Consider the following 24962-nt stretch of genomic DNA (forward strand, 5'->3'; position numbering starts at 1 on the left):
CTATGGAGAAAGGCAAGGAGTTGCTCTTCAGGCAAGTTGTCATAGACCTACCAAAGGTTGCAGGATTTAAATCCTGATTGGTAGGATTGGTAGGAATGGCTGAAAATGCTCTGAAGAAAAAAAATTCTGACTGGAAATACTGATTTGATGCAGTTTCGGTGTTCTTCAGGATCGCATGAATTTTACTGAAACTTCCTGGTGGAAACCATGTGGGTGGGTTTTCCTAGCAGGAGGCAGCAGCTGGCAGGGCCCAACCGCTTAAGCCTCCAGCAGTCTGTCTGGCCAGATGGGGAGTTAGCCGGGAAGCCAGATACTAGCACCCATTTAAAAATTGCTCTGATTTAGTTATTCAAAAAGTGAATGTTTCTAAATAATTTGTTACATAGAAATCTTCAAGTATCTAGCTTTGCATTCTGGTACAGAATGAAACCACTAAAAATATAAAGGAAATGTTCTGCGGATCATAAAGCACACTTCCCATGCCATCCCAGTGATTAAATGAAATTGTGGCTGAATAAAATGGTAACTTTTAATGGAATTTCAGAAAAAAAAAGGCAGATTTTAGATAGGCACCTCAAATTTATTAAAATACAGCTCCCTCACATTACTTACTCCAAAAATCCAACTCTGCTTTTGACTGTAACTCACTGTAATGACTTCACTGGCTTGACATTGGAGTGCTTCTGTGTTTTAATTGGGGCGTTTGCCTGAGAAACAGCTGATCCACACAAACATTTTCTTTTTATGATAGTGTATTCTAAATCAATAGCGGGGTGTGTTTTGGTTTTTTTTCCTTGATGTATTTTAAGAAGTAATAAGCATAGCGAGTTTGGAAGCTTGACAGCAACTGACCCATCATCTCAGGGCACGCACGCCAGGAGGAGCCCCGGCGCAGATCGGGGTGCCAACGGCCGGCCGTCAGCTTATTGCTCTTCGCTCAAATACTTGGTAGTTCCGCCTAGAGCGGCTCCGGGCCTCTGAGAGCAGCGGGAGCCGCACAGGCAGAGCGGCGGGGACCCCGCTTTGCCTAGCGAGCCGGGCGGCGGGAGGCGGGCCGGGCCGGGCCGGGGCGGGCGGAGCCTCCCGCCGAGGGCGGGGCGGGGGCCGGGCCCGCGGGTGCAGCCGCCTCCGGGGCCGCTCGTCGCCCGGGCGGGGAGAGGCGGCTGGGACGTGCCGCCGGTGCAGGGGCAGAGCCCGGGCCGCCGCGGGAACAACGCCGGTTGCTCCCCAGGCGAGGGGAGAGGAGGCTCGTCCGTGCCGCCTCGCTGGACCTTGCTGCGGGCTCCGAGAGCAGACTTGTCAGTGTGATGGGTCTCGGAGGGGAGCCCGGCGTCGCTTCCTCGCTTGCGGACAGCAGGAGCCCCCATTCAGCGCTGGGCAGTTGAATCCCGCTCGCGGCGGAGCAAAGAACCGGGACGAGATTTATTGCTTCATTCCCAGGAACGTCGCTTCCCACCTGCGAGCCAGTTTGAGCCGCCGGCTGTGGATTTTATATTTGCTTCCCCGCAAACCAAGGTTAGTCGGGTGGCTTTGGCTTTTTGGGAAGGAGCCTTGACCCGGCCCCGCTGTGTGCGATGGATTGAGGCGTGCCCGGCTGCGCCCCCGAGCCCGGCCCCCGCCCGCAGCCCACATAGATGAGATGGAAAATCGGGGGCTCTTCTGCACCCTCTGTTACCTGATGTTCAACGCACCTCTGCTGTTCATCGTCACCGGTGAGTAGCAAACTTCTGCCTCTTTCCGCGGTGAGCCGCCGCGCCGGACACACAACTTGCTGGCGAGAGGCGGCGGGGCTGCGGTGCCGGCGGGGCTCGCCGCCCTGTCCGCAGCTGAGCTCTTGCCGCTTCGCTCCCGCCGGCAGTGGCTCCGAGCCCCGTCCTCCCCGCCGCTGTTTCCAGGGGAAGCGTTGACGGCTGGGGGCGGGGAGCGCTGCCCGGGGGGGTGTTTTTGCAGAACAAGGTGGCACTGTTGCGGCCGCAGCTGCCGGCAGCGCGGGCTCGGCGCCTCGTAGCCACGGGCGCGGAGCGGCGCGGAGAGGGGCGCAGCGGGCGCGCAGCCCGGGACAGTCAGTCCCCGCGCCGGATCTGGGGGAGGGGGCGTGGGACACTGATGGCCCTCTGTCCAGCCGAGGGCTTTCTTGGGTTTTTAAGATCCTCTTCAAACTTTCCCTTTCGGTTGGTGGCGGGGACCGGCTCGGCCCTGCCCCAGGCGCGCAGTCTGGATGCTCCGCGTATCCTGCGGTCACCGGACTGCAGGAAACCCGTGTCTCAGTCAGCGCCTAGCCCCTGAGCTGAAACCGCTCCCGTTACACGGAAAAACACTGATCTTGTCTTTTAATCTCTCCCGTTAACCAGCCCTTGTAACTCTGTCTTCCCCTCCCAGCTACCTTTACTGAAGTTCCCAAAGATGTGACTGTTAGGGAGGGAGATGATATTGAGATGCCTTGTGCTTTCCGAGCCAGCGGATCCACCTCATACTCCTTGGAAATCCAGTGGTGGTACTTTAAAGAACCAGCCAGAGAACTTGCACACGAATTAGCCATCAGTGTCCCCGGCAGCAGGAGCAAGGTAATCCAGTGCTGTGGAGATATATCTATTCATCGAGTGTAACACGCTCAGAGAGCGATCAAAATAAACTCGTCAGTCCCAGAGAGGTGAGTGCTTCCTCTAACCAGTGCCAGCGAGTGGTTGGAAGCACCAGCATCCCCAGGCCCTCCCCTGGGCAGAGGAGGACAGGGCATGCACCATGGGGGACTTCACCTCAGGAAAAAATGTCAATGCTTTAAGGATTGTAAATAGAAAATTATAAATGTCCTGCTGCAAAATCAGCAATGAGGGCCCAAGACAGGCAGTCAAAAACAGCTGTACTATGAAGTGGGGACAAGCAAAAACCAGTGGTTCTGTGGGCTGAGCTAAGAATCGTTGTAAAAGGTGGGAGAGCTCGTTGTAATTGCTGTTAAAGACTTGCTCACTGATAGAGCTGATAAAGGCACGAGGGATACACCTCTCTGTTGGTATGTTAAGTACATGTCAATCTGCATATACAAATGCACACAGTTACTTGGGGTGCACGTACACACCTGTGTCTGTATCTAGAGCTCTGCAAGACATTTTCAGGCAGTCGGATGCAGTAATTAAAATGCATGAAGCAGAGTTAAATCTTGCATGTCCTTTCCCCTCCCCCTAGCAAGCCACCTGGTGTGAGGGTAGGCTCTAGTCGAAATTTTTCAGCTGCATTTCCCCAACATAAGCCAGTTCATTCTGCAGCCTCCCCCCAGTGCAAGACAGCTTGCTGGTGCCAAACAAGGCCATACAGGAGTGGGGTAACACAGGATTTCCGGGCCGTGTTGCCCTACTGTGCAGGGCACATCATCCTCTCCAGCCCCCCGGCCCCTGTGCCGGCAGGGTGCCCCGCGGCAGCCTCCATGCCTGTGCCAGCTCCCCTCTCTGTGGCACGCTTGTTTTCCTGCAGAGCTCAAATAGAGATGCAAAGCATATAGACACTGAGCTAATGTGATGCCGCCTAGCTGGGGAAAGTGTAAGTCAGTTGTCAGACAGGGAAATAAATCGCTTGGATTTAAATGTCTTCTTTAACCTTATTTAAAAACCGTGAGTTGCTTTTACAATAAATGATGACAGAGCATGCCTGGAGAATGATGACTGTCTCCCTGGGAGGTGCATCAATGATATCTGAGGCATCACTTAGGTTTACAGTAGTACAGACAAAAAAAAAAACCAACAAGTACGAAACCTGCTGAGCGATACCTTCTCCCAGGATGTTTCAGGACCACAGCTCTGCCCTGAGCAGTGCGGGATCCAGCCTGCCCAAGCACATCACCGCTGTGCTAATGCGTCTTCCCCCATGTTTGTCGCTGGCTGTGAGCAGCACGGCATGCAACAAGCATTTCTTTGGCTGCTGTTCGCACCCTTGGTGAAGGCAGCGCTTCTGTGGGCACCACAGGAGCTTTACCAGAACAGTCCCCCCAGCTGAGCACTGGCTTGCTGCCTTCCCCATTGCCTAGGGAACTCCCCCAGCCACACATGGGCTGTGTGAATGGCAAGCGGAGAAAGTTGCATCTGTCCGTGACCTGTCCTTGCACTGGGGTGGGAAGATGAGCATCTTTTTGATGTGCTGGCAGACCTGAGTCTAATCCCCCTTTTTTCTGTTCTTTTAGGTAACAAATAAGGATGCAACCAAAATCAGCGTAAGTGTAGCTTGAGCTGGGTGATGTGCACCCCTCCTCCCATATACGTGGGGTTTCCTGCATGCCCCCCTCGTTTCCTGAACATGAATGCAGCTGGTCCCACTGGCAGCCCCTCTCCTGCAACGCTGCGGGAGGGGTGGCACGTTTCCCCTCCTCGGTGTGTCGTGGCTCTGTCAAAACATTACCATCTGTTGCTGGTTTAGCAGTCACGTCTCATTCCTCGCAAATGGAGAGGAGGTGGTGCTCGCCTTACAGCCCTTCCTTAGCCACGTTTGAAAAGGACTGTGGGACGGATCAGGAGAGAAGTTTGCTTTTTTCCCTGCCCTCTGCAAACCCCGGTCGCCTGTGGCGACCCCCTTCTCCCGCTGTGCTGCAGGAAACGAGCCCCTTTCCCGTCGGTGCAGGCCCGGGATCGCCCCTGCCCCAGCGAGGCGGCCGCCGGCCCCTCTCCGTGGTGCTGAGGCGCGGCTGGGGCCCTTCCCTGCAGCGGCACCGCCGGGCCCGTCCTCGCTCGGGCCGGGCGTCCCTGCCGCGGGCGCGGGGCGGAGACCCCCGGGGTGCCGGCTTCGGGGCGCTTCGTGCGGGCTGGAGACTGCCCGGCACCCGAGGCTGCTGCGGGGCTCCGGGCGGGACCGGGCAGGGGGAGAAGGGAGAGAGTCCCCCGCCCCAGGCTATGGGCGGGCAGACGGGGCCGTTGGCAGAGCGGTGAGGGATGCGTGGGGATGATGGGGAGCAGGGTCTGATTCTGGATAGCCCCTTGGGATCCCGAAGTGGGGGTGCTGGGCTTAAACGTCCTGTGCTTTGCGGGGGGAATGAGCCCAGGTTCCGTGTTCTGGACAGCAAAAGACACGTACCTGGGGCGAGATCCAGGTCTGCCGGGGCTGCCCCGCGGAGAGCGGGGCCGCTGCTGGGGAAGGGAAGGAAGGGGAGGGAAGGCGGCGGGGCCGGCGGCCGCTGCTGAGGCGGCGCCCGGCGGTGCGCTCTCTTGCAGACGGTCCGCGTCCAGGGCAACGACATCTCGCACCGGCTGCGGCTCTCGGGCGTGCGGCGGCAGGACGAGGGCGTCTACGAGTGCCGCGTGGCGGACTACAGCGACGACGAGACGCAGGAGCACAAGGCCCAGGCGCTGCTGCGCGTCCTCTCCCGCTTCGCGCCGCCCGACGTGCAGGCGGCCGAGGCGGTCTCCCACATCCAGAGCGGCGCGGCCCCACGCCGCCACGGCCCCGCCGCCCGCCCCACGCCGCCGCCCGGCCCCGGCAAGCGCCCGCCGCCGCCGCCCCCGGCCGAGGGGGATGCCTCCACCGCCACCGCCTCGGCGGCCGCCGCTGCCTCCTCGGCCTCGCCGCCGCCCGGGCAGGCCGCCATCCTCCGCCAGCAGCACGGGTCAGGTAGGGCGCGGGGCGGGGGTTGGGGGCGGGCCTCTCCCCTGCCCGACCGTGGCTCCCCGAGTCCCGCTATTCGGTGTAGGGTCGGGTCCCTCGACCCCTTCCGCTATGGGCGGGACTGTCGCTGCGGTGCCAAAGCTAAATGATTGCACCCAAGTCTGTACTTAAATTCTCCCAACAGCCAGGGCTGGTGCGTCGCGCCCTGCCTTGCCAGAAGTTAGCACAGGAGCGTGGGGCTGGGGAGATGGGCCTGAGAGCAAGGTTGGAGGGCCTGTGTCCTTTCGGTAGGTGCTATGGGAGCCCCTGCTTTCAGCGTCCTCCTTGCAGCTTTTGGGACATGGTGTTTGAAAAAGTAGCTGCAGCTCAAGAGAGTGAAATGCCATGGCTGTTCTGCAGAGAATTTAAATCAGTGAGCGGTAACAGGGGCTGGTCGCCCCGGGCAGGAACAGGGTCCATGCAGAGCAGGGTGCAGGTTCCGAAGGGAAGTGTTAATTGCTATGTAATGAGGTCCACATCTGAATTACTGGCAGGGTAAAAATTGGAGATACTGCACTCTTGTAATGGTTTGCAAATGTAAACATTGTGCTAATACCGATTGTCTATCATTTAATACTGTATTAAGTTATTAATGCCACATTACCATGTTATAGCTAGCTGGAGAAGGCCGTTGTAAACCTTTATTTACATTAATGACAGCAAAGTCTGGGACAAAGAACGCAGTCTTAAATCTGCATTGGGAAAGTGTTTCAAGCCATGTGGTGCTGCTCTGGCTGGGCTTTAGCTCCCCTCTCAGCCACTGTCACTTAGCTAATGTTGAACAAATGTCCCTGCCAAGATATCTATGGAAGAAGGGAAATAATTTTATGCCACTGACTGTGGAGGGAAAGCCCTGAGCTCCCCTCTCTGCTGAGTCTGTTCTGACGCAAATTCATAATCCTGACATAGGAATGTTCACACTTTTTCCTGATACCTATTCACACTCTCAGGGTGAACGGTTACAAGTTTTGGCTCACAGTAATGGAACTCAGTTTTATATGGGTCACTGTGACCTGCTAGTGCTTTACAGGTGGTGTGTTTTCTCTGGCTACTACCTGTTGCTGCTTTCTGAATAATTTAGCATCTTTCTCATGTAGAAATATGTGTGAAAAGTAGGTTTTATTCCTTATCATTCCTAAGACTAAGCTGTCTGTTCATTGGTGTCTGGTGGAAGACAAAGTGATAATTCCTGAGGTCTAATTACAGGAGTTCGTGGGCATATAAAAAAGTTCAATTTGCTCTTGCTGAATTCACTGACCACAAGAAATTAAACGATCTGTTGTCTTCCGATTGGAAAGATCTGCTTTCCTCCTAAGAGCCTAGGGCTGGTGGTTGTTTTCATGCTTCCTCTTTCCACTACCCCACAGTGAGAATTCTTGCGATGTCTTCTATGCCGACAACAGGAGTTAGGTTTAGGATTCGCAGCACTGTGTGCCCTGCCTGCTGAACCCAGAGCTTACGCGGTGCATAGGAACTAAACACAGGACGACGGCAGTGCAGTGGGCTCAGTTCCATTTCAACAGATGGATGTGAGTGTGCGCCACCAAGAGAGCGTGTCACATATGTCTGTTAGGGCGAGACCCCCTGCTCAGATCATCTAAACTGCTGTCTGTCCTGATTTTTTACATGTCTGTGGTTTAGGGATATGTCACTGCTGCATCATTTCTAGGCTGGATTAAATTCTGAAAATAAAATAAAAGCATCATGGCCAGCAGTGGAGATAATGGAATGACTTAAATCAGTGAAAAAGGTAGTGGAATGCAGAAAAATATTTTATTGGGATCTCCAGATGGAAGCTGTTGCTAAGAGGGCTACAAAATAGGCTAAACCAAAATTTCCTGCTGTGACATTTCTGTGCACACTGGTGTCTGTGAACAGTGCCACTCCATGGCAGTTTCTCTTCTGGGAGAAAGCTGAAGTCAGTGCAGAGAGCACAGAACTCCTGTTCTTGTTCAACACACTTATTAATAAGGTATAAACCAGCAGCTGCTTTTGTCTCCATGTGAGGGTGGCAACTTTTGGTATGGTCCTCTAGAAAAAGCACGTCTTTTTCCTCTACTTGAATCAAGACCCCCTGAATAACAGGCTTGTACTTGGTTTACTGTAATCTCCATGCCTCTGGCAGTTTGGAGCTGTGTGTAATTACTTACCAAGGAACCATCAGCCACAGCATGGCTCAGTAGATTAGTAGCTGAAAGATTTGGCCCTCAAAGTACCTGATTCAGGTGCCTCCTGGACCAGAACTGAGACTTGGTACCGTGAGATATCTCCTTGGTTGCTTTTGTGAAGCAGATTGCTGGTTGCCATCCCAGTCCCCATCACCGGTGTATTTTAGAAAGACTGTCTGGGCCAAGCACTTAGTTTGAAGCAGAGAGATACAGCTTGGTGCAGAGACAAGAAATGGATTTAGCTCTTCTAGACGTATAGTGTTGCTCCCTACCCAGAATAAAGGCATGTGAGTAACGTGGAAGCCAGTGTGATGTGGACTTGCAGGGATATTGCCCGCTTTTGTGAGGAAATAGAAGACTCGGGTCTCCAGTGCTGGCACTCGAGTTAGATAAGCATTAAACTTTCTTCAAAACGTCTTAAAACAAAATGACATCCTTGAGCTTCAGAGTTTCCCTTTTGTATGTTAAAGTGGTGTTCTTTAGAGCTATTTTAGGTACAGTAATTATTTTTCTCTGTAAAGAATGTAGTCTCTTTAAAGAAAATACATTTTTTTTCTCTTTTTACCTCTGTAAACTCTAGAAGCCTTGATTTGAGTCCACCCCCTCAAGGCAGTGGCGTAGCTGGTTTTCCAGACAGTAGGGCCATCAAATCAAACCAAATCTTTGCTCGCGTAGGGTGTACGAGACTGCAGGAACTAACCCTGTGTTTCTGTCTATTTTGAGCTCTGTGACACACACACAGATAAGTACTTGCACCAAATCTGTGTGTAATAATTGAATCATCTAATACACTTACTCTCAAAAGTCTTTAGCATTTGTAAGTCTTTCCATTGTACATGGGGATATTTCCTCTGTATAAAAGCAGAAATGTCTTCAAACAATGGATTTGCCATCAGTGATTAAGAAACACCCTCTGGAGAGCTGTGCCTAAAAGCTGATGGCATGGCACTAGCCACAGTGTCCTGCACGAGTTGGATTCTAATCCTGTTTTCTTTGCAATAGAAATCTTCCCAATATGTTCAGTGTAGTAAGATAGGGCCTCTATGTGCTTGTATTCCAATAAATGTCATTATAGATCAAATGCTGCTTTCAGATGTGCCTGCAGGGCTCTTGTTGACTTTAGTTGGAGTCCCAGTCATGTGCTGTGGAAAAATGGGATTCTTTACATCTTCTAGTTGAACTAAAACATGAACCTACTGGAATAAATGTGTCTGCTACTGAGATTCTCTAAAGAGCATAGAGTCTCATCTGACAAACCAGGTATAAATAGAAAATCCATAGTTTTGTCCGTGTAATCTGAAATTGCATTTGGTAGAAATTTGTGATCAGCATCATAGTATGTAAGGGAATAAGTCCAATGTAACAGAAAAATTGCCCAATATGCCAGAAATACTAGCTACTCAAATGGAACTTTATCTGTAATATTTAAACTGCCATATGAAAACTTAGTGCTGTGGTCTTATGAGAGTCAAAAATATTACTGCTTGTCTGCCGGTAAGGTACACTGAAGTTGAAACTGAGAACAAGTTGCTTAGGCTGCAAGGAGGCAAAGATCTGCTGGTAAGATCATTGATTTTAATGCTATCAGAGAAAGGGTTGTTGTCCATATGGTTCTAAACGAGAATAATATTTAGCTTTCAGTTTACTTATAAGCAAATGGAATTTTTTGCTTTAGGAAAAAAATCAAGGTGAGCAAGTGAAAGAGTGAATATAGTATTAATGTGTTTGAAAGTGTTCCTAGTTTTTACTGGGTAAGTAGGGGGGATATAGGAGCATGGCTGGGCAAGACACGCAGTGTCTCTGTCCCAGCAAGTCTGTAGTCCAAATGGGTGAGAAGGACAAATGGCAGGAAGAGCAATGACCAACTTTGTTGAGTGTGTGGCAGCTGTGAAATTAAATATGAAAACTTAATTTCAGATCTCGTAAATTTAAGTCTGGTGCCTTAGTCATGAGACCAACTTTGTTCTCTGATAGCTGAAGTAATAACCAAGGATCTTCATACTGACCTTCTGGGAGGCAAATTGGCTGTATTATATCCTACCAAACGGTCTCCAAAACGAGTGCCTGTGTATTGGCTTGGGGGCAATTTTTTCAGACATTGCAGCTTCCAAATTCTCTTTTATTTGTTTGATCTCTAGCCTCAAAGCTCTGAAGTGAAAGCTTTAAATAAAATAAACAAAGATGGGAGTGTGAAACAAGAAACTGTGCTTCATTATGCTTAGAGTGCTCTAGGAAGGACACAGAGAGACTCATGCGTTATGCGGAGATGAAGTGTTCACAGCAAGGAAGAAAATAAGTCTTCACTTCACGCCTGTCCCCCTCTGCCCCCCACAGAGCCTTTTATGTCTGAGGCAGAAGAAGTCTGCTTGTGGGCTTGTGGCCTGAGATGGCAAAGCACCCAGGCCCGATTCTGCAGTCTCTGTGCATGTGCAGCTCCCTGTGATGCTCTTGAGAGTGGTACGTGCACACGGTCAAGCTGTGGCAACCTACCTTGAGGCAGGACACCATGTGGGGAGAGTGTTAGATCTCCATTGAGCACTGGAAAGCAAAAAGTATTTTTTTGCAGCTTAGAGACAGGAAAGTAAATGAGCACACTCTTTTCTTGAGTATAACGAGCTGTGGCTGGTTAGAGGGCCTCTGGAGGGGCTGTGGGTGAGTTTGCATTAATTTTGGGTCTAGGGCTCTCCTGGCTTTGTCAGAATTTGAATGCTAGTTTGAGAAACAGCCCATCATTTATCTTTGACAGAGGAACACTACACAAAATAGCGAGAAAGTAAAGTCTGTGTATGTTGCTGCTGTTCAGCTTAGGCTCTCTGCCCTTCCAACTCGGTAACGTCTGGGTCTGCTTCACTCCCTCTGTGCTTTTTATAAGGCCATATATGAGCACACACTCTGTTGTTATTTGTAGTTAAATGCAACCTGGGTCACACCACATTTTCCTTTACATTAAATAAAGTCACAAAACAGAGGCCGTAACTGAATTATCAGGCTGACCTCTTAAATGTCACTGGACAATAAACATGCAAAAAGAATTCTCATTAAATACACATCACTAGCACTTTAATATCTAGGCAAATTAGACTGCTTTGAGGACAAGTGAGGTCAAATATCTTCTTTTGTGTGTGTGTAATATGGATTAATTCTCGAACTGGACAAAAGCATGAACTGCCGTACTGTGTCACCTCATTACCTAGGGCAGAAACAAGCTGTGCCTGGGTGTTTTTGTACTGTGGAAATGCAATTTATTTGAGTAGCCTCCTTTCAGCAGTTCTTGTTAGCTCCCCGGAGGACAGACAAGACTGCACTAACCTGTTCTACTAAAGCCTGCACGGTGTCCTTGAAGAAATCTGAATATTATTTGAACTTCTTTAATATCTTCAAGTTATAGACAAAAAATGTTTTTAAAAAATACTACTGAACACAATGAAAGGGGTATTCCATGTCTTTATAATGAACATGGAAGCTGTACCTAAGGTTGGTCTAGATTTCTATATGAGATCGATTAATTAGTGAGTGAAAATTAGAAATTTGTATGAGGGAAGGCTGAGTGCACCCATGTGTCTTTTTTGCATGAACAAACAGCATTTTGGGCAGGAATGTCCATATTCTGCTAGTTCTTTATGTAGGGTTTCAAGAGATAATTTGCAAAATGGAGTCTTAGTTTGCAGTGCCAGGTAACTTAGTCTGTATGTTTTATATGAGGCAGATAATTGTTATACATTTCCCACCTCGGCTACACCGATGCAGCTTTACTGATGTATAAAATAACGTTTGAAGTGCTGTACTTAGCAATCATAGCACAAAGAAACGTCAAGACAGTCTTAACTGGTACTAGTTTTGGGAAGGGTAGTAATGGTGGTGGTCTGTAGTTGGAAAGCAAACATAAAGTAGGATCTGCTGGGAAATGAATCTCACAGTCGTCCTGTGAAGAACGTGTTTCTTCTTTACATAAGAGATCCTGACAGGACTGTGCTGGTAGTAAAAGGGGTTTGTAACAGGTTTTGATTTGGCTTTGCTAAAGCAGCGAGAATGCTGGCAGGTTCACTATTGCTGTTTGCTATGTGTTTTTTAAAATTAGATAATGGCAGAGCAGTCCCATATGTCAATAATAAACAGTTCAAGTAGGTCTGTATTGGAAAAAATGGGGTTGTCAGCAGAATGGTATTATTTGTCACAACAGCGGTTAACAACCGAGTATTTTATATTGCTAGGCTGTTATCAGTTGGGAGGCAATTTTATTAGCTGGAAAGAAGAGCAGTTTGGCAGAGCAGCGACTGTGCGCTGTGGAGAAGTCAGTGTGATCGCAGTGTGCAGATCGTTGTGCCACGGCTGGAGAAGGGAGCCATGCTCATGTAGCTTACGTAGGACGTCAAGAAGTTGCCATAATGTCTGGTCTTACCCCGCACTTGCACAGTTGTGACTAGGAAGCAGAGCATCCTTGTTGTGCGCTAGGAGCGGCTGCTAACCTGAGGCAGAGCACAGTCAGTAAGTCCTTTAACGGACACCATCGTCTTTGTCGTTTTATTGGTCATGTGTAAAATTCACCAAACCGGTATAATTAGAACTACTTTACTACTTTATAAATTTAAAGTCGGCATTCTAATCTGAATCCCTCTCACGCCAGGGAGCTGGAGATTTTACATGTGAAGAGGGCACTGAGGAATATCCTGTGTCCAGCTTTTTCCAAATAACCCCTTGCTGGCTTGTTCTGTGAAGTTTGGCCTCCCTTAGTTAGCTAAGATGTAGCAAATATCAGTGGAAAGCTTTGGAGGGTCTGCATATTTCCCGCTCACTCCTAAAATGTAACTTTGTTTATAGCAAAAAGGTGTAAATCAAAAAGGTGTGTATTTATGTAAATCACAGGCTCAGGGGTTTTTTCAGGCACATGCTCTCAATACCGCTGTTTTCCTTATGCCATCATGTATTCTGCTAATGTACTTAGCTCTGTTCTTTAAGCACGGACAGGATAGGGTTATTTAAAAAAAAAATCCTTAGATAATCTGCACTCGGATCTGCTTAACTTCAGTAATTCTGATTGGAATGATAATTACAACTACATTGGCAGTTTGTTCCTAATCCTGATCAAGTCAAAATACTCTAAAAGACAGTGAAGTGGGAACGACAGTGTCTTGTTCTTTACTTCTGAGTTGCAAATACTTACAACTTGTATCACGTACAGAATGTGAAATCTGTGGTTCTGTCCAGCATGACCTTTATTGCAAATGTTTTCCTAAAGTGTTGACTTACGGAATTGTGTGACCACATCTAGCTCGCCTGCTTTTTGCAATGTGGCTTTTTAGTGCTCCTGCTTATAACGAAAAACTCAAGAATATGGCCCAGACTCCAGAGCTCAGTAACGGAAACCCCACTACCAGTGTTCGTCATTGCCTCCTGAGCTGGGCAGCTTGACTTGTGCTTTTTGCTATTTGTGTGTATCAATATGCTGTGGACTTGCTCACATGGTAGGACTGAAGAAGGATGTGTAGGACTGGATGCTCATTTACCACCTGAACTACCACTAATGTAGTTAGTTATTTTTCTATATGTTTTAGTTCAAAATTCATTTTCCACCAAATCACATTACAAATAATTTTGTGTCTCTCATTATTCAAGTGTCAAGGAGTGAATTAATGGTGCTTGGTTTTGTTAAGTTAGTTTTAGATCATGGAACTGCAGTAAATTTGGGAAATGGAACAAATCCATAGTTGCATGTTTTGGGTCCCTCTAATAAGATATTTGGTGAGGAGAGATCAGCTCACAGATAGCAAAGCAGAAATCTGTTTATGGGAATGTACTACCAAGTAGAGACCAGCTGCAGGTCTCAAAAGAGGAAAGTTACAGACTTATTTAAATGCAGACCAATAGAAAGTATTTAAGCTTTATAACCTATATAGAATTAATGACTTTTTTAAAGTATTCAGGATACGTTCCTATTCTACATTCACCGTGTCTATAGCAGTGTTTCGTTTTAGAGGTTGTTATAAATTAGTGTTGGTGTTTTCATGAAGCATGTGCTGATGTTTTCTTGAGGTTTTTCCATAATTTCTCCCCAGAGCGGATGTTTGGAGTGGCTGGGTGGTTCGTTTGGCTGTCTCCAGTTGAGGACAGATCCCAAGAGCAGCCCCTCAAGGGCCCAGCTCCATGTGACTCGGCTCAGCTGCTGCTCTGCTGGGCTTTCGGGGGACATCACCTTCTCTCAGTACAGAGGTTTCCATAGTCAAACAAGGTGACTAGAAGTGGAGTGAGGCTTTCGGTAAGGCTGTTGACCACTCCGCAGGCATTTGGCTACTACAGAAGGCAAGTGGGTGTACTGAGGGAAGATGTACCAACTGTTCCCTTATTGTGTGTCCCTGCTTCTTGTAGCTTTAGTGGGAGATGAGTTTTTACTAGCCTATTGACAATGAAACCGCGTATTTTTCTGGTAACCTAAAAAATTGGAATATTTTTGATAAAGGTATTTCTTGCTCTCTACCCAAAATGTACTTCCGTACATTCATCAAACCCACTAGTTCAACTACCCATCTTTCTGTTTATTAGTAGCTGTGTTTAATACAAAAATGTCTTGCTGTGCAGACCTGCAGCAACTGTCGAACTGGACCGAATCAATTGTCCATGTAATCCTGTAGCTATTTCTAATAAAGTCCTTATGATCTAGGAGAAAAAGGGAAAAGCCTACATAGAGGATAACTGAGCCCTTGACTGACCTGTGTACCATATGCATGTTTGGAAGGGAACAGACCTACCCCACAGACACTCACACAGATTGACTTCCAGCAAAGCACTGCAGTACTTTAGAAAATCAACATGGCACAAAGAATCTTTTTCTTTTTTTAGCTTTGTATCAGAACCAAACTTTTCTTTCTGCAGCTTTTCCTTGCATGACTATCTCTCCTTACCATCCAGTTTCTTTGTTTTCTAATCTCTCCATAATTATATGATGTACATGACCCATTTTTCATAGAATCTGCTAAACCAGGCGCTTCACAGTGTTCAGGAGTGGCTAGCTGTGTTGTAATTTTCTTTCTGAAAGTGGGGGTTAAGCGTGTGGGTTGAAATGCTCAGGCAGCTTCTCAAGAAAACAAGGTTCCTCTGCTCTCCGTAACAGTGCCGTCATGCCTCAGTATGCTGCCATTCCCATGCCTTCCCAGCTACCCATGCTGTGGTTCACCACTAAAACACCAAAGTCTTCTGCCCTAGATGGGCTTTTTTAGATGAAACATCAAGAACAATCAAAATTAAGAACAGGCTGCTACAAAGAATTGGATTCTTCTCAAATATACGTACTTATTTTTCTACCTATGGTGGAAATTTGCATTGTGCTGCCCTGTACCCAGCCTCTGCAGTTACGGAGCCTCACCTCTATGTTCAGTCACATGAGGTCAGTCCAGCATCGATACAGGTATGGGCACATCAAACACGGTCATTTCAGGAGTGATAAATACTCCAAATGCAAATGCAAATCTTGCTTGAAATACTAAATTAGGATAGGAGTGGCTTTCAGTTACATGTTACAGGGTATTTTGGCAATTCACTTCTAAATACAGGCCTGGACACAGCAGTGGGTATCTTCAGAGAGAAGGCAGACAAACGGTGAAACTCAGGTGTAATTGAGAAGCCCTAGAGTTTTTACAAAACTCTGGCCAGTAAAACTGGTTTCAGTTTCATGGAGAGTTTGAGGCTATGGTGTGGATAAGGAAACGTGGCATTTGCGAGATGGGTATGGAGGCCGATGCTGATAATTTCACTTAGCTGCGTGAGAAGATTTACTCTTCACTTTAAAAACCGTGATGGCATGGATGAAGGAAGAAAGCGGGATCACTAGCTTATACCTGCATGGTTTTGTAGAAATAAATATATGTGCTGACTTCTATAAGGCATTTTTTTGAGTTGAGTTATGGAAAGGTGTTCCAAAGTTCAGCAAATCATAAATAAAAATGTGTAGTGGGTAGAAAACTAATTTTGTCCTTGTGCCTTCTAGGCAGGTTCAGTGGTGAGCAGATCCCATGCAGTTGCTTATAAACATGTGGGAAGTCACCATTGCCAAAATTAGCAACACCAAAAGGCAACTCAAGAGCCATTTCTCGCTGTGCTGAGGCACCATGGTGCACAGCCAGCTGAAAGCCAGGAGCAATCGGGACCCCATCGTTTAGTATTTTTGCATAGATTGCCATAGTACCACATACTTCTTTTAAGAAGAGCACCTCACCTCACATACTGTGCTCTAGGGTTCAGCTGGGAGAGCGTGCTGAAGTCAGCACAGGCTCTGGGTACAATTCTGCACAGCAGAATTAGCACTTGGTGAGGAGGAAGAAGTTTAAGGTACCAGTTACAAGCCTTTAAAAAAAACCCCGACAGCAAAAATGCAGTGTGTGGATTGTGCTGTAAGTATTTAAGAGTGGAAGAAGGATATATGCAGCTTATAAGATCATGTCTTAGGCTGTGGAGCAATTCTAATGTGGTGTAGCTTATTATCTCTTCAGTAAGTATATAGTGACTTTAGTAATGGTGTCTTTTTAATTAAAAACTTCTAAGAGGCTCTAAGATCTGAAGTTTGGTGAATTGCATTCGATTCAGTGGAAGCATTCCAAATGTATGTCAGTGAAAGAGAAATGGTTTTATCCAGGAGGTTATTGCCTGTAATGATCCTTGACCAACAACCCATATAAACCCCTATTTTTTCCATAGATATAAGATAGTAGGAGCAGTTTTCCCAAAAATATGTCTCGAGCAGAGTCTAAAGTTTCTGGACTGAGAGAATAAATCCATCTATATGGTCAGTTTGACCCCTCACCTCTTAATGAAATGCCAGGTTTGAGAGTTTTAATTGAACATTGTTCTGTAAGGAAACAGGCTGAGGCTAACGGGTCACTGCATAAAAGCCAGTTCAGAGGAATATCTCGTGGCACTGCCCGCCAGGGTCCCAGCTCCATCACGAACAGCCAGTCGGATTTTAGGTGTTACGTCATCTTTCAAGGAAAACAGGCTACTGATGTCTTTCAGCTTCTTATTATGTGGGCCACTGCATTTTACCAGCACCTCAGAAAGAAAGATCAAGGGACTTTTCAGATTCTTTCTAGGACGAAAAATAGGAAAGTGCTGGAAACCATGTTTTTTTGCCATTGGTTAAATATAGCTTGTAAAAGAATCATCCCATTTTTGCCATTTGTGTCACGAGTCACTTGGTTAACTAATGTTTGTTTTCAATTCGATGAACTGTTTTAAGTCAAAATGTGATGAATGCTGGCACAAACTGAATTATTAAGTAGAAAACTACAGTAAAACATTATTATGTTGTAAATCGAGAAGAAGGATGCCCAGAAAACAATTCACCATATACGCACAGAACAGTTTGTTATTGTTCTGCTTAGTGGTGGACTTTCCCTTTAAGCCATCTGCGTATAAATAATTGAAAAGCAAAATTGTAAATTTATCTAGTGATAAATAAGCTTACAATAACAAAGCATCAAATGAGTATTCAAAACATAAATGAAATTAAATGTTTTCTTCTAAGTGTCTGTAGTTTGTAAGTAACTGTGTACTCCTGATTTGAAGTCTCTGGATAGAAACTCTCTGTTCTCAACTCTGGATTGATGGAATGTCCAGATCAAGAATGTCCATGTCAAGACCACATTCCGTTTGTTTACATCTACAAATGTAGCAATTTATTGAGCAAAAGTCAAGATTTCCACTACTGCAGTAAAAGCAGAATTGAGGACACTAAGTCCAGCTTGTTTATAACAATACTACCTAAAATGAAAAGGGTTCTGGTTAACTAAATAGGGAGAAATTACTGGAAATTGTATTTCTGGTCTGCTTATGTTCAGAGGGAGGAGAATTCTGAAGTTCTGTGTATCTGCTTCTACTGCCTGAGGTCTTAGAGCAGAATAACACTGAATTGGCATGAAAAAAAGATGCTTGTATGTGGTGTTCAGTAAGAGTAACTACTTTCAAACAGTTTTTTAAAAATGTATTTTATTTAACTGCTGAGATTCTGTTAACAGACTCTGAACTCACGTTCTGCTGCCAAATTAAGAAGTTGGAGAATGTAGGTTAAAAACAGCAGCAATTTCTACAAGAGGAAAAGACAAAAAATTTGGCCTGTTGCATTAATTCACAGTCCTGCGCTGAGATTTAAACTAGTACATAAAGGTAAAAGTGGCATAGGAATGATTTTGGTAGGCCGGCACACGGTTCCTGCATGGAGTTGTGACTAACACCCCTTTCCATTCAAACAATCCTTACCTGATGTCCTTTGCAGCCCTCCAGTACAATGGTTCTAAGAGCACTCCAGCTACGAGAGCCCATTTCTCCAGGTTGAGTTCCTCAATGTTTCCAGAGGGATTCCCCCCGTACAAAAGCACAGCTTTCTTTTTGATTAACTGGCAGCAGCATCTCCTCAAACTCAAGTCCTGTTCATCGAAAGAACAAGTTCAGCCCTGGCAGGGAAAAATGGGTTCTCACTACCCTCAGGTTTGAGCATAATAAATACCCAAAGCCAGATCTTCACCGCAGTGGTGGGCAGCTGTGGAATTGGCACAAATTCGGGACCGGTGAGCTGCGTGCAGCTGCCAGAGTATTGGCTGCTGCTGGGCTGCCCTTGCCATCCCCGGGCACAGGGGACGGCGAGAGCACATGGGACCATCCTGGGCTGGCGTTCCTGCAGCTGTGCCTTGTCCCAGGAGTGAGAAGAGCCATCTGACAGCTTGGAAATGGGGATGCGCTGACTGGAAGTATCGGGTGCGTTGTGCCCATGACTGCAATCTCTGAATAGGCAGCATGTCTTCAGGTGCCACACAGCATGTCAGGCTCAGAGACGGACAGAAAATGGGGGCTTAACTTCAGCCTTCTTGGGCAGCAAGCTGTTTTCTCTTGCTGGTGTAGGTAGATTTGTTGTTAGGATTTTAGCCTTGCTAAAACCGTAGGATATAATGTATTTGTGAATTGACTGTATATTTTTAAGGGAACCGTGGGAACTGCTGCAGGAGGGAGGTCCCTGAGGCCAGGGCATGGCTGTCACAGCCCTGTTTGCTCCCAAGCTGGCAGAGGCTGGGAACTCTGGCAGGGCTGGCATCAGCAGGGGCAGGGCTCCCGCTGCCCTCACCCTCTCAGCGCAGGAGGGGGGATTGCTTGTCCCAGGGACAGACCCTCCTTGCACCTGGGACGGTGTCTGGGCAGGGAAGGCAAGGCCGAGCTTGTGAGCTCCTGCGTTGCTGCCTCAGAGCAGCAAGAACCTTTGGGATTGGTGATTGTCTGTCCCATGTGCCGGCCGGAACCTGAGCTTTGGCAGCTGTTGTGCACTTTCCTGCACGTTTCTCGTGTCTTTTTGCAAGAATTTAATAAGTTACCTGAGTTAATTGTGTTTGTTAATGCTTTTCAGCTTTAAAAAGAAAAAATCCTGTATTCATCTTGATGCCTTGCTGTATGTAGGCAGTCCTTAGCCACATGTTTGCACATGCAAGGATTTAATTAAAACCTTAATAACTAAATAATCTCTGCACAGTCTAGGCATCTATGAGATAGCACTACGGGGACATTTCTTGAGTTCCTCAATTGCACACCACATTACTATGAACTGTTTTTTGATATTGGATAATAATACTCTAGCTTTGCTGCTGAGGTATATATAGATTAGGAGGCAGCCGGAACAGTGAGCCCAAGAGCAGTGGTTTACTCGGGAACTGTTCGAGGTGTTTCCTTTGATCATGCCATGGCTGAGAAAGACTCACATCTCCTAGAGACCAAGACTAAAGTGTTCACATTAGGGTGCCTGAAGTGACTTTCCTAAATAGAAGTGGCCTGATTCCTTTCCCAGAGATACTGAACATGAAAAACTGGTTTTTTTAAAGCCTTCACGCTTTGCAAAGTGGCTCTGACAGTCACTTTTCTGGGTGGCTGTCAGTATTTTGGGCGTTGATTACTCCTGTATGTAGGGTGCTCAGCACAGATGCAGCCCCTCCCCAGGTGCCTCTGTGCCCTCCAGCTGCAGGGCAAAGCTCCAGATGGACTCCTGCTTTTGCCCGCAGCCCTGTATTGTCATGTTACAGTGGTGGTTGGTGACAACTGCACGCACTACTCCATGTCATGGCTTTGGAAAGCTGTCACCCATTGGCACTTGGGACGCAAACAGCTGGTGCTGTGGACCAGTCCTTGTTTGCCTGGGCTCAGCAGGGACTTGGGGAGTGAGGGGTGGTAATCTCTTGTCCCACAGCAATGCTGTAGGCTGCACCGGGACAGCAGAACTTCTCCATAGGAAGGGGCTACTCCCGCCTTTGCCCGGCAGCAGCGCTGTGACTGGTTTCAGAGATGGGGCAGTCCCACTGCCCCACGCCGTGCCTGCGTGTCCTGCTTTCCTGGCAGAACGTGGCCAATGGACCTCGGCCCCATGGTTCAGCCCTTCCACACAAGGGAGAGGGGCCGGACCATGGTGGCACACAGTAAATTGTGCTCTTTTTGGCGCAGGTAACTAGAAAATAAAAAAACTGAAGAAGTATCTTAGTGTAAGTGGATACGAGGCAGGAACAGGCTTGTTAGCTGCAATATGGACATGGATGCCACTTCTCGCTGAGAGCAAAGGCATCAGTGTCTGCCCCTGCCCAGGGAGCTGCGTCCTCCCTCTACAGCCGTAAGGGCACAGGCACCCGCTTTCCTCTGATGGCTCATACATAACTACCCCTGCAGCCCTACGTCGTGCCGCATAAGCTTACCTCGTAGAAGTGGGAGCAGTCTTGCCATCCCTGCGTTTGGATGAAATGACTGTAACAGATGTGTTCCACATCAGACCTCTGTTTTTCTACAGCTCCTGTGCACATTTTTAATTTAAAATTCTGCTCTTTCCTATAAAAGGTAAAGAAGATGTCAAGGTCTTGCTGTTCCCATTCCAAATGAAATGGGTTCATGTCCTGTTAATCAAGGAGTACAGCCACAGCATTTGTCATTTCCCTTTAAAGTAATGGGTGGTTGATACCTGTCATTTCTCAAGAAACTATAAACCAGATTAAGGTGTATTTATAGAAATCTCAATTGCTGGTAACTTGGCTGAAGCCAAGTTTAGGCATACCATTAGTAATGCATAATGAAATGACCTAAGTGGAGTTAGATTTGGGAGGGGGAAGAGAAAGCTATTTGAGTTGGATAGCTTGAGGATGCTGTTTTACTATTAAAATTAAGCTTCTGACCCCTGGCTCTGAAGTGATAAAAATAAATCTTCCTATATTTCTCTTCTGCATTTAATCTTCTATATTGGAAAAGATAAAGAATAAAATCTCCTTCTCTCCCTTGTCTCTTCCTTTTCTAGGTACAGGACCTATTTATGCTACAGACCCACTCCTATATATGTTCCTGTTAATACTGCATAAGCTTGTACATTTATTAGTAAACCACTGACGGACTACTTCCTCCACTCCTCCTCAGCGAAACAAAAGGGAACCTATTTAAAAACAGAACAAACCCCTGACAAAAAAATACCTACAGTTTTAAAGATGGACAGAAAGAGACTGAAAGAAGCATGATAAATTCTACATGAGGGGAAAAACGTATTTTTGGGGATGCCACTGAAAGTAAACCACATAGAATAATGCATCTAGTTTCCAGACTCTATGGTGTAAAGCCCTGCTCTGCGCATGGCACTTATGGCTTCTCTATTTTAATGTAATATTTTTTCTTTTCTAAACCTTTCCTCTGACTCTTCATTTTGCACGAACTGTTGAGCAGTTATCTTTATGAAATATGTAAAGATGTTGGGTCAAAGCCCTTCCTAAGAAAGGAAATATTTTTAGTAGATTATTGTGTTTAGGTTTTTGGGATTTCCTTTTTTCTTTTTTAATTAAATTATTTCTTTTGGAGACATTTTAATTAAAAAGGTACATCTTACCATAATTAATATTCACTGTCAATAATATTTATTTTTAAATGAAGATTGGAAACAAGGTAAGACATTTGTTTATAAACTGTATTGTATATTGCTGAATAACAGTTGAATAAAAAGATTTTGAAATAAAGTTTTTACAGATGTGCGTGCCTTTCCCTGTGTCCTGAAGCTTCCTGCGAAGGCTTCGTGGCTGTGTCTGTTCCCTGCCTCGTCACAGCACAGAGAATCGAGGAAAGGTGCATCACAAACCAAATAAAATTGAAATCGGTTATTTATTACACACCCCCGTGTATTGGCAAACCCCACCATGGAATATGCTGACAGCGAGTCACAAGCTCTAGCTGCATTTTCCTGAGGTGACACCAGTTATCCCTGGGCAGTTAATGCAAGACCTAGTCACAGGGACAGTGTGACAGCGTGGTGCATTCAAGGTAGGTTGGTTTGGTTTTCTCCAGCCTCTTTGCAAAAAGATGAATCAACCAGTGGAAAATAAAAATGCATCAACCTGGAATGTTGTAGTCCCCAGACCTGGTTCCAATATTTGTTTAAAATATATTCCGATTTTTAAGATTACATAATTGTGTCACTTGTCTTACCAAGTGAACTTTCCTCTAATGAAGCAAAAGGCTTTTTTACAGTAAATATAGCAGTTATTTTTCTGTTCCAAAATTCCTTGGTTTTAAGTGAGATAATAGGATGACTTGGTAAAGAAACACGACCTTCTTTAGCTGAATTTAGTGAAGTACTTTGAAATTTCCTGTGTCTGACTGTGACTCTTATCCTTTCAGTTGTGTAGCATTTTAGAAAGCGCCTTAATTGTGGAAAGGGTAAAGTGCCAGCTACAGCGCCAGCAGGACAGCAGCTGTGGAGCAAAAGCAGGACGTGCCATTGCCTCACCGCGAACCTGAGTCCTCTTCTAGAAGGAGGGTAGGAAGGGATTTTTCAGTTTCTCCAGTGGTCAGAATTTGCTTTTTCTATGGCTGCCAGTAATAGGGAGGGATCTGTGCTGCTCGCATCTCACTAGGCGTGAGACCAAAACACATCTGTGGGTCATACATGCTACTACATTGTGGTGATGAAAGCTCTCTTGTACTGGGGTAAACTCACCGTGGGGAGCCAAAGGTGATGAAATCTTTGTAAGAATGTTCATCCCCTTAATGCCAGCTGTAGTATCCTGTGGACTGAGGAATAATCCGTAATCATCCCACAAAAAGCAGAACTGCTCTTTGTAAGGATGCGGGGGAGGTGGTTGTTGCAAGCCTGGAAGTGCATCAGCGTGTGAGACACTGAAGAGCAGGATCCTTGGCTTCCATATGTGCATGAGAGGGCAAATCTTTTATAACCTGAAAGGGAAAGACAGGTGGAAAAAAATATTTGAATGTTGGACCATGCCTAAATTAATAGCAGCATTCCTGTCTGGGAACTTGTTCAAGGACAGTTGTTCAATGCAGAGGTATGTGTGGAGACTGTAATGTCACAAGAGCTCTAAGCCTTTGAATAATGGCTGGTCATGAAAGTGAAACCTGCCCGGGTTTGAACTGTGGGTTCTCTGGTGCGCACACCATCACTGCTGCTTTTTGTGCAGGGCAGGGGTTATTTCTCAGTGACTCGTCTTCCTTCTAAGGGAGAGAATCAAAACAATTTTTTCCACAAGAGGAAGAAGCAAATCTGCCTAAATTTATCTAAATAAATAGCTGACACTTGAAGCAGTGGACCGTGTCTATCTAGGAGTAGTTATGCTTCCAGTTCAACTTCAGCCATACCTCAGCATGGTCTCTTAGTAAATAGATCATATTCTTTGCTCTGATACTTTTACTTCATCATTTATGTGTCTTGAATTGCGTACTGTGTGGTTTGCAGAAAACATGGGAGGAAAATATATCATCTCGCATTTGTCCTTCCCTTTGTATTGTAGCCTGTTACCTGCACAGCAACTGGAAGTTTTGTGTGCAGTGGCAGGAGTAGAATTATCAAGGTCTTTCAGACTTTAATGACATTAAAGGTGAAAAAATATTAAATCTGCAACTAAAAATAACTTTTTTTATCCTTTCTGAGATCAGAATTAAGTGTGCCACAGTAGGAATAACAATTATTATATTCCAATTCTCTATAATACCTCAGAACTACTAAACAATAACCTGAGGATTTGATGAAAAATCTCCTCTAACAGGAGCAGTAGGCATCTTTTCTTTCCCATGAAGACCTGCACACATGCAGAGATAACTTGCTCCCAGCACACAGGATAACTTCAACAAGGGAGCAGATTGCCCCGATAACCTGGCTTTACCGTTACCTTCGCTGTATTTCTGCCTTGAAAAAATGTGCAGAATGAGTCTTCCAGGTTCAGGGCTTTGGTTTCCACATTTGGGCCAGCTTTTTTGCAAAATGCACAGCCTGTGTTTGGCCCCATATTTGTGTAGGGCAGGGGAAATAACTGGCTAAAGAGGCGGCTGCAGCTCTCACTACACTATTTAGTCTTTAAAAAGCACTTAGAGGAATGAGAAACATTTTGATGGAAAAATGTAAAGAATTTTCAGCCTTATTGCTTGCGAGTGTGTTAAGGACTTTTGCTAAAACGTCTGTCCTTTGAGAGTGCTCTTTCTTCTGAAAAGGGCAACTGCCTCACTTCTGCTGATTGTATTTACAAAGGGCAAAGTGAGGTTTTGCTGTACCCTTAATGGACAGAGGCTAGTGGCAAATCTTGCTCTTTCATAAATCTCAGCATTCCTCGTGGTGTCTGCTGTCAGAATCGATTAGGAGTAAGTGCTTGGACTGCAGAGCGTGGGAAGGCGGCGTGTCTCCTGCAGCGCCGGGCAGAAAGTCCCGCAGTGCCGGTGGTGGGGTGGGTGCATCCCTGGGCACCTGGGGAGACAGTCTCCGGTCCCTTCACTGGGGGACCGCACAGTCAGCGGCTCCTTTGCACAAAGCCAGCAAGAGGCAAGCTGGGCAGCGTGAGTGATGGCTGTTAGGGGCCAGAGCTGAGTCATCTATAATATAGTCATAAGGAAACACAGATTTTTCCTGAGAGAAAATCAATAGAACTTTGCACTTTTCCTTGTAATATTTCCAGTCTGCGCCATCAGCCATAGTTTGCTCACAGTTATACTGCTATAAATTCACTGTGAGTTAATGGATTTCTACAAAAATGAATGGCTTTACAACAGTGTAGCAGAGCTGATGCTAGAGCCATGCACACATAAAAATACATGGAACAAAAGTAGTTTTATAGCACAGAGGTGACCCTCAAAGAGCCAAAACCTAGCAAGTAAAATGCAAAATTACCTATTTGCTGGTATGCGCCTTTT

The 24962-nt window shown here is 46.3% G+C and overlaps 1 protein-coding gene across 1 annotated transcript; it reads left to right on the forward strand.

The window, feature by feature from the left end:
- Window positions 1-1134: 1134 nt before the first annotated feature.
- On the forward strand, window positions 1135-21703 carry VSTM2B (V-set and transmembrane domain containing 2B). The gene is made up of 5 exons (XM_054201238.1): window positions 1135-1712; window positions 2380-2564; window positions 4172-4201; window positions 5193-5589; window positions 21085-21703. Exons 1-5 carry the CDS (start codon window positions 1640-1642, stop codon window positions 21171-21173), a joined length of 774 nt encoding a protein of 257 aa, XP_054057213.1. The 5' UTR covers window positions 1135-1639; the 3' UTR covers window positions 21174-21703.
- Window positions 21704-24962: the final 3259 nt, after the last annotated feature.

Source organism: Rissa tridactyla, chromosome 4 (assembly GCF_028500815.1).
Source record: "Rissa tridactyla isolate bRisTri1 chromosome 4, bRisTri1.patW.cur.20221130, whole genome shotgun sequence".
Lineage (NCBI taxonomy): Eukaryota > Metazoa > Chordata > Aves > Charadriiformes > Laridae > Rissa > Rissa tridactyla.

Coding starts and splice junctions, on each gene's coding strand:
- VSTM2B (XM_054201238.1), top strand. CDS start 1,640: ATGGAAAATCGGGGGCTCTTCTGCACCCTCTGTTACCTGATGTTCAAC. Junction 2,565..4,171: donor TCCCCGGCAGCAGGAGCAAG/GTAATCCAGTGC, acceptor CTGTTCTTTTAG/GTAACAAATAAGGATGCAAC. Junction 4,202..5,192: donor AGGATGCAACCAAAATCAGC/GTAAGTGTAGCT, acceptor GCTCTCTTGCAG/ACGGTCCGCGTCCAGGGCAA.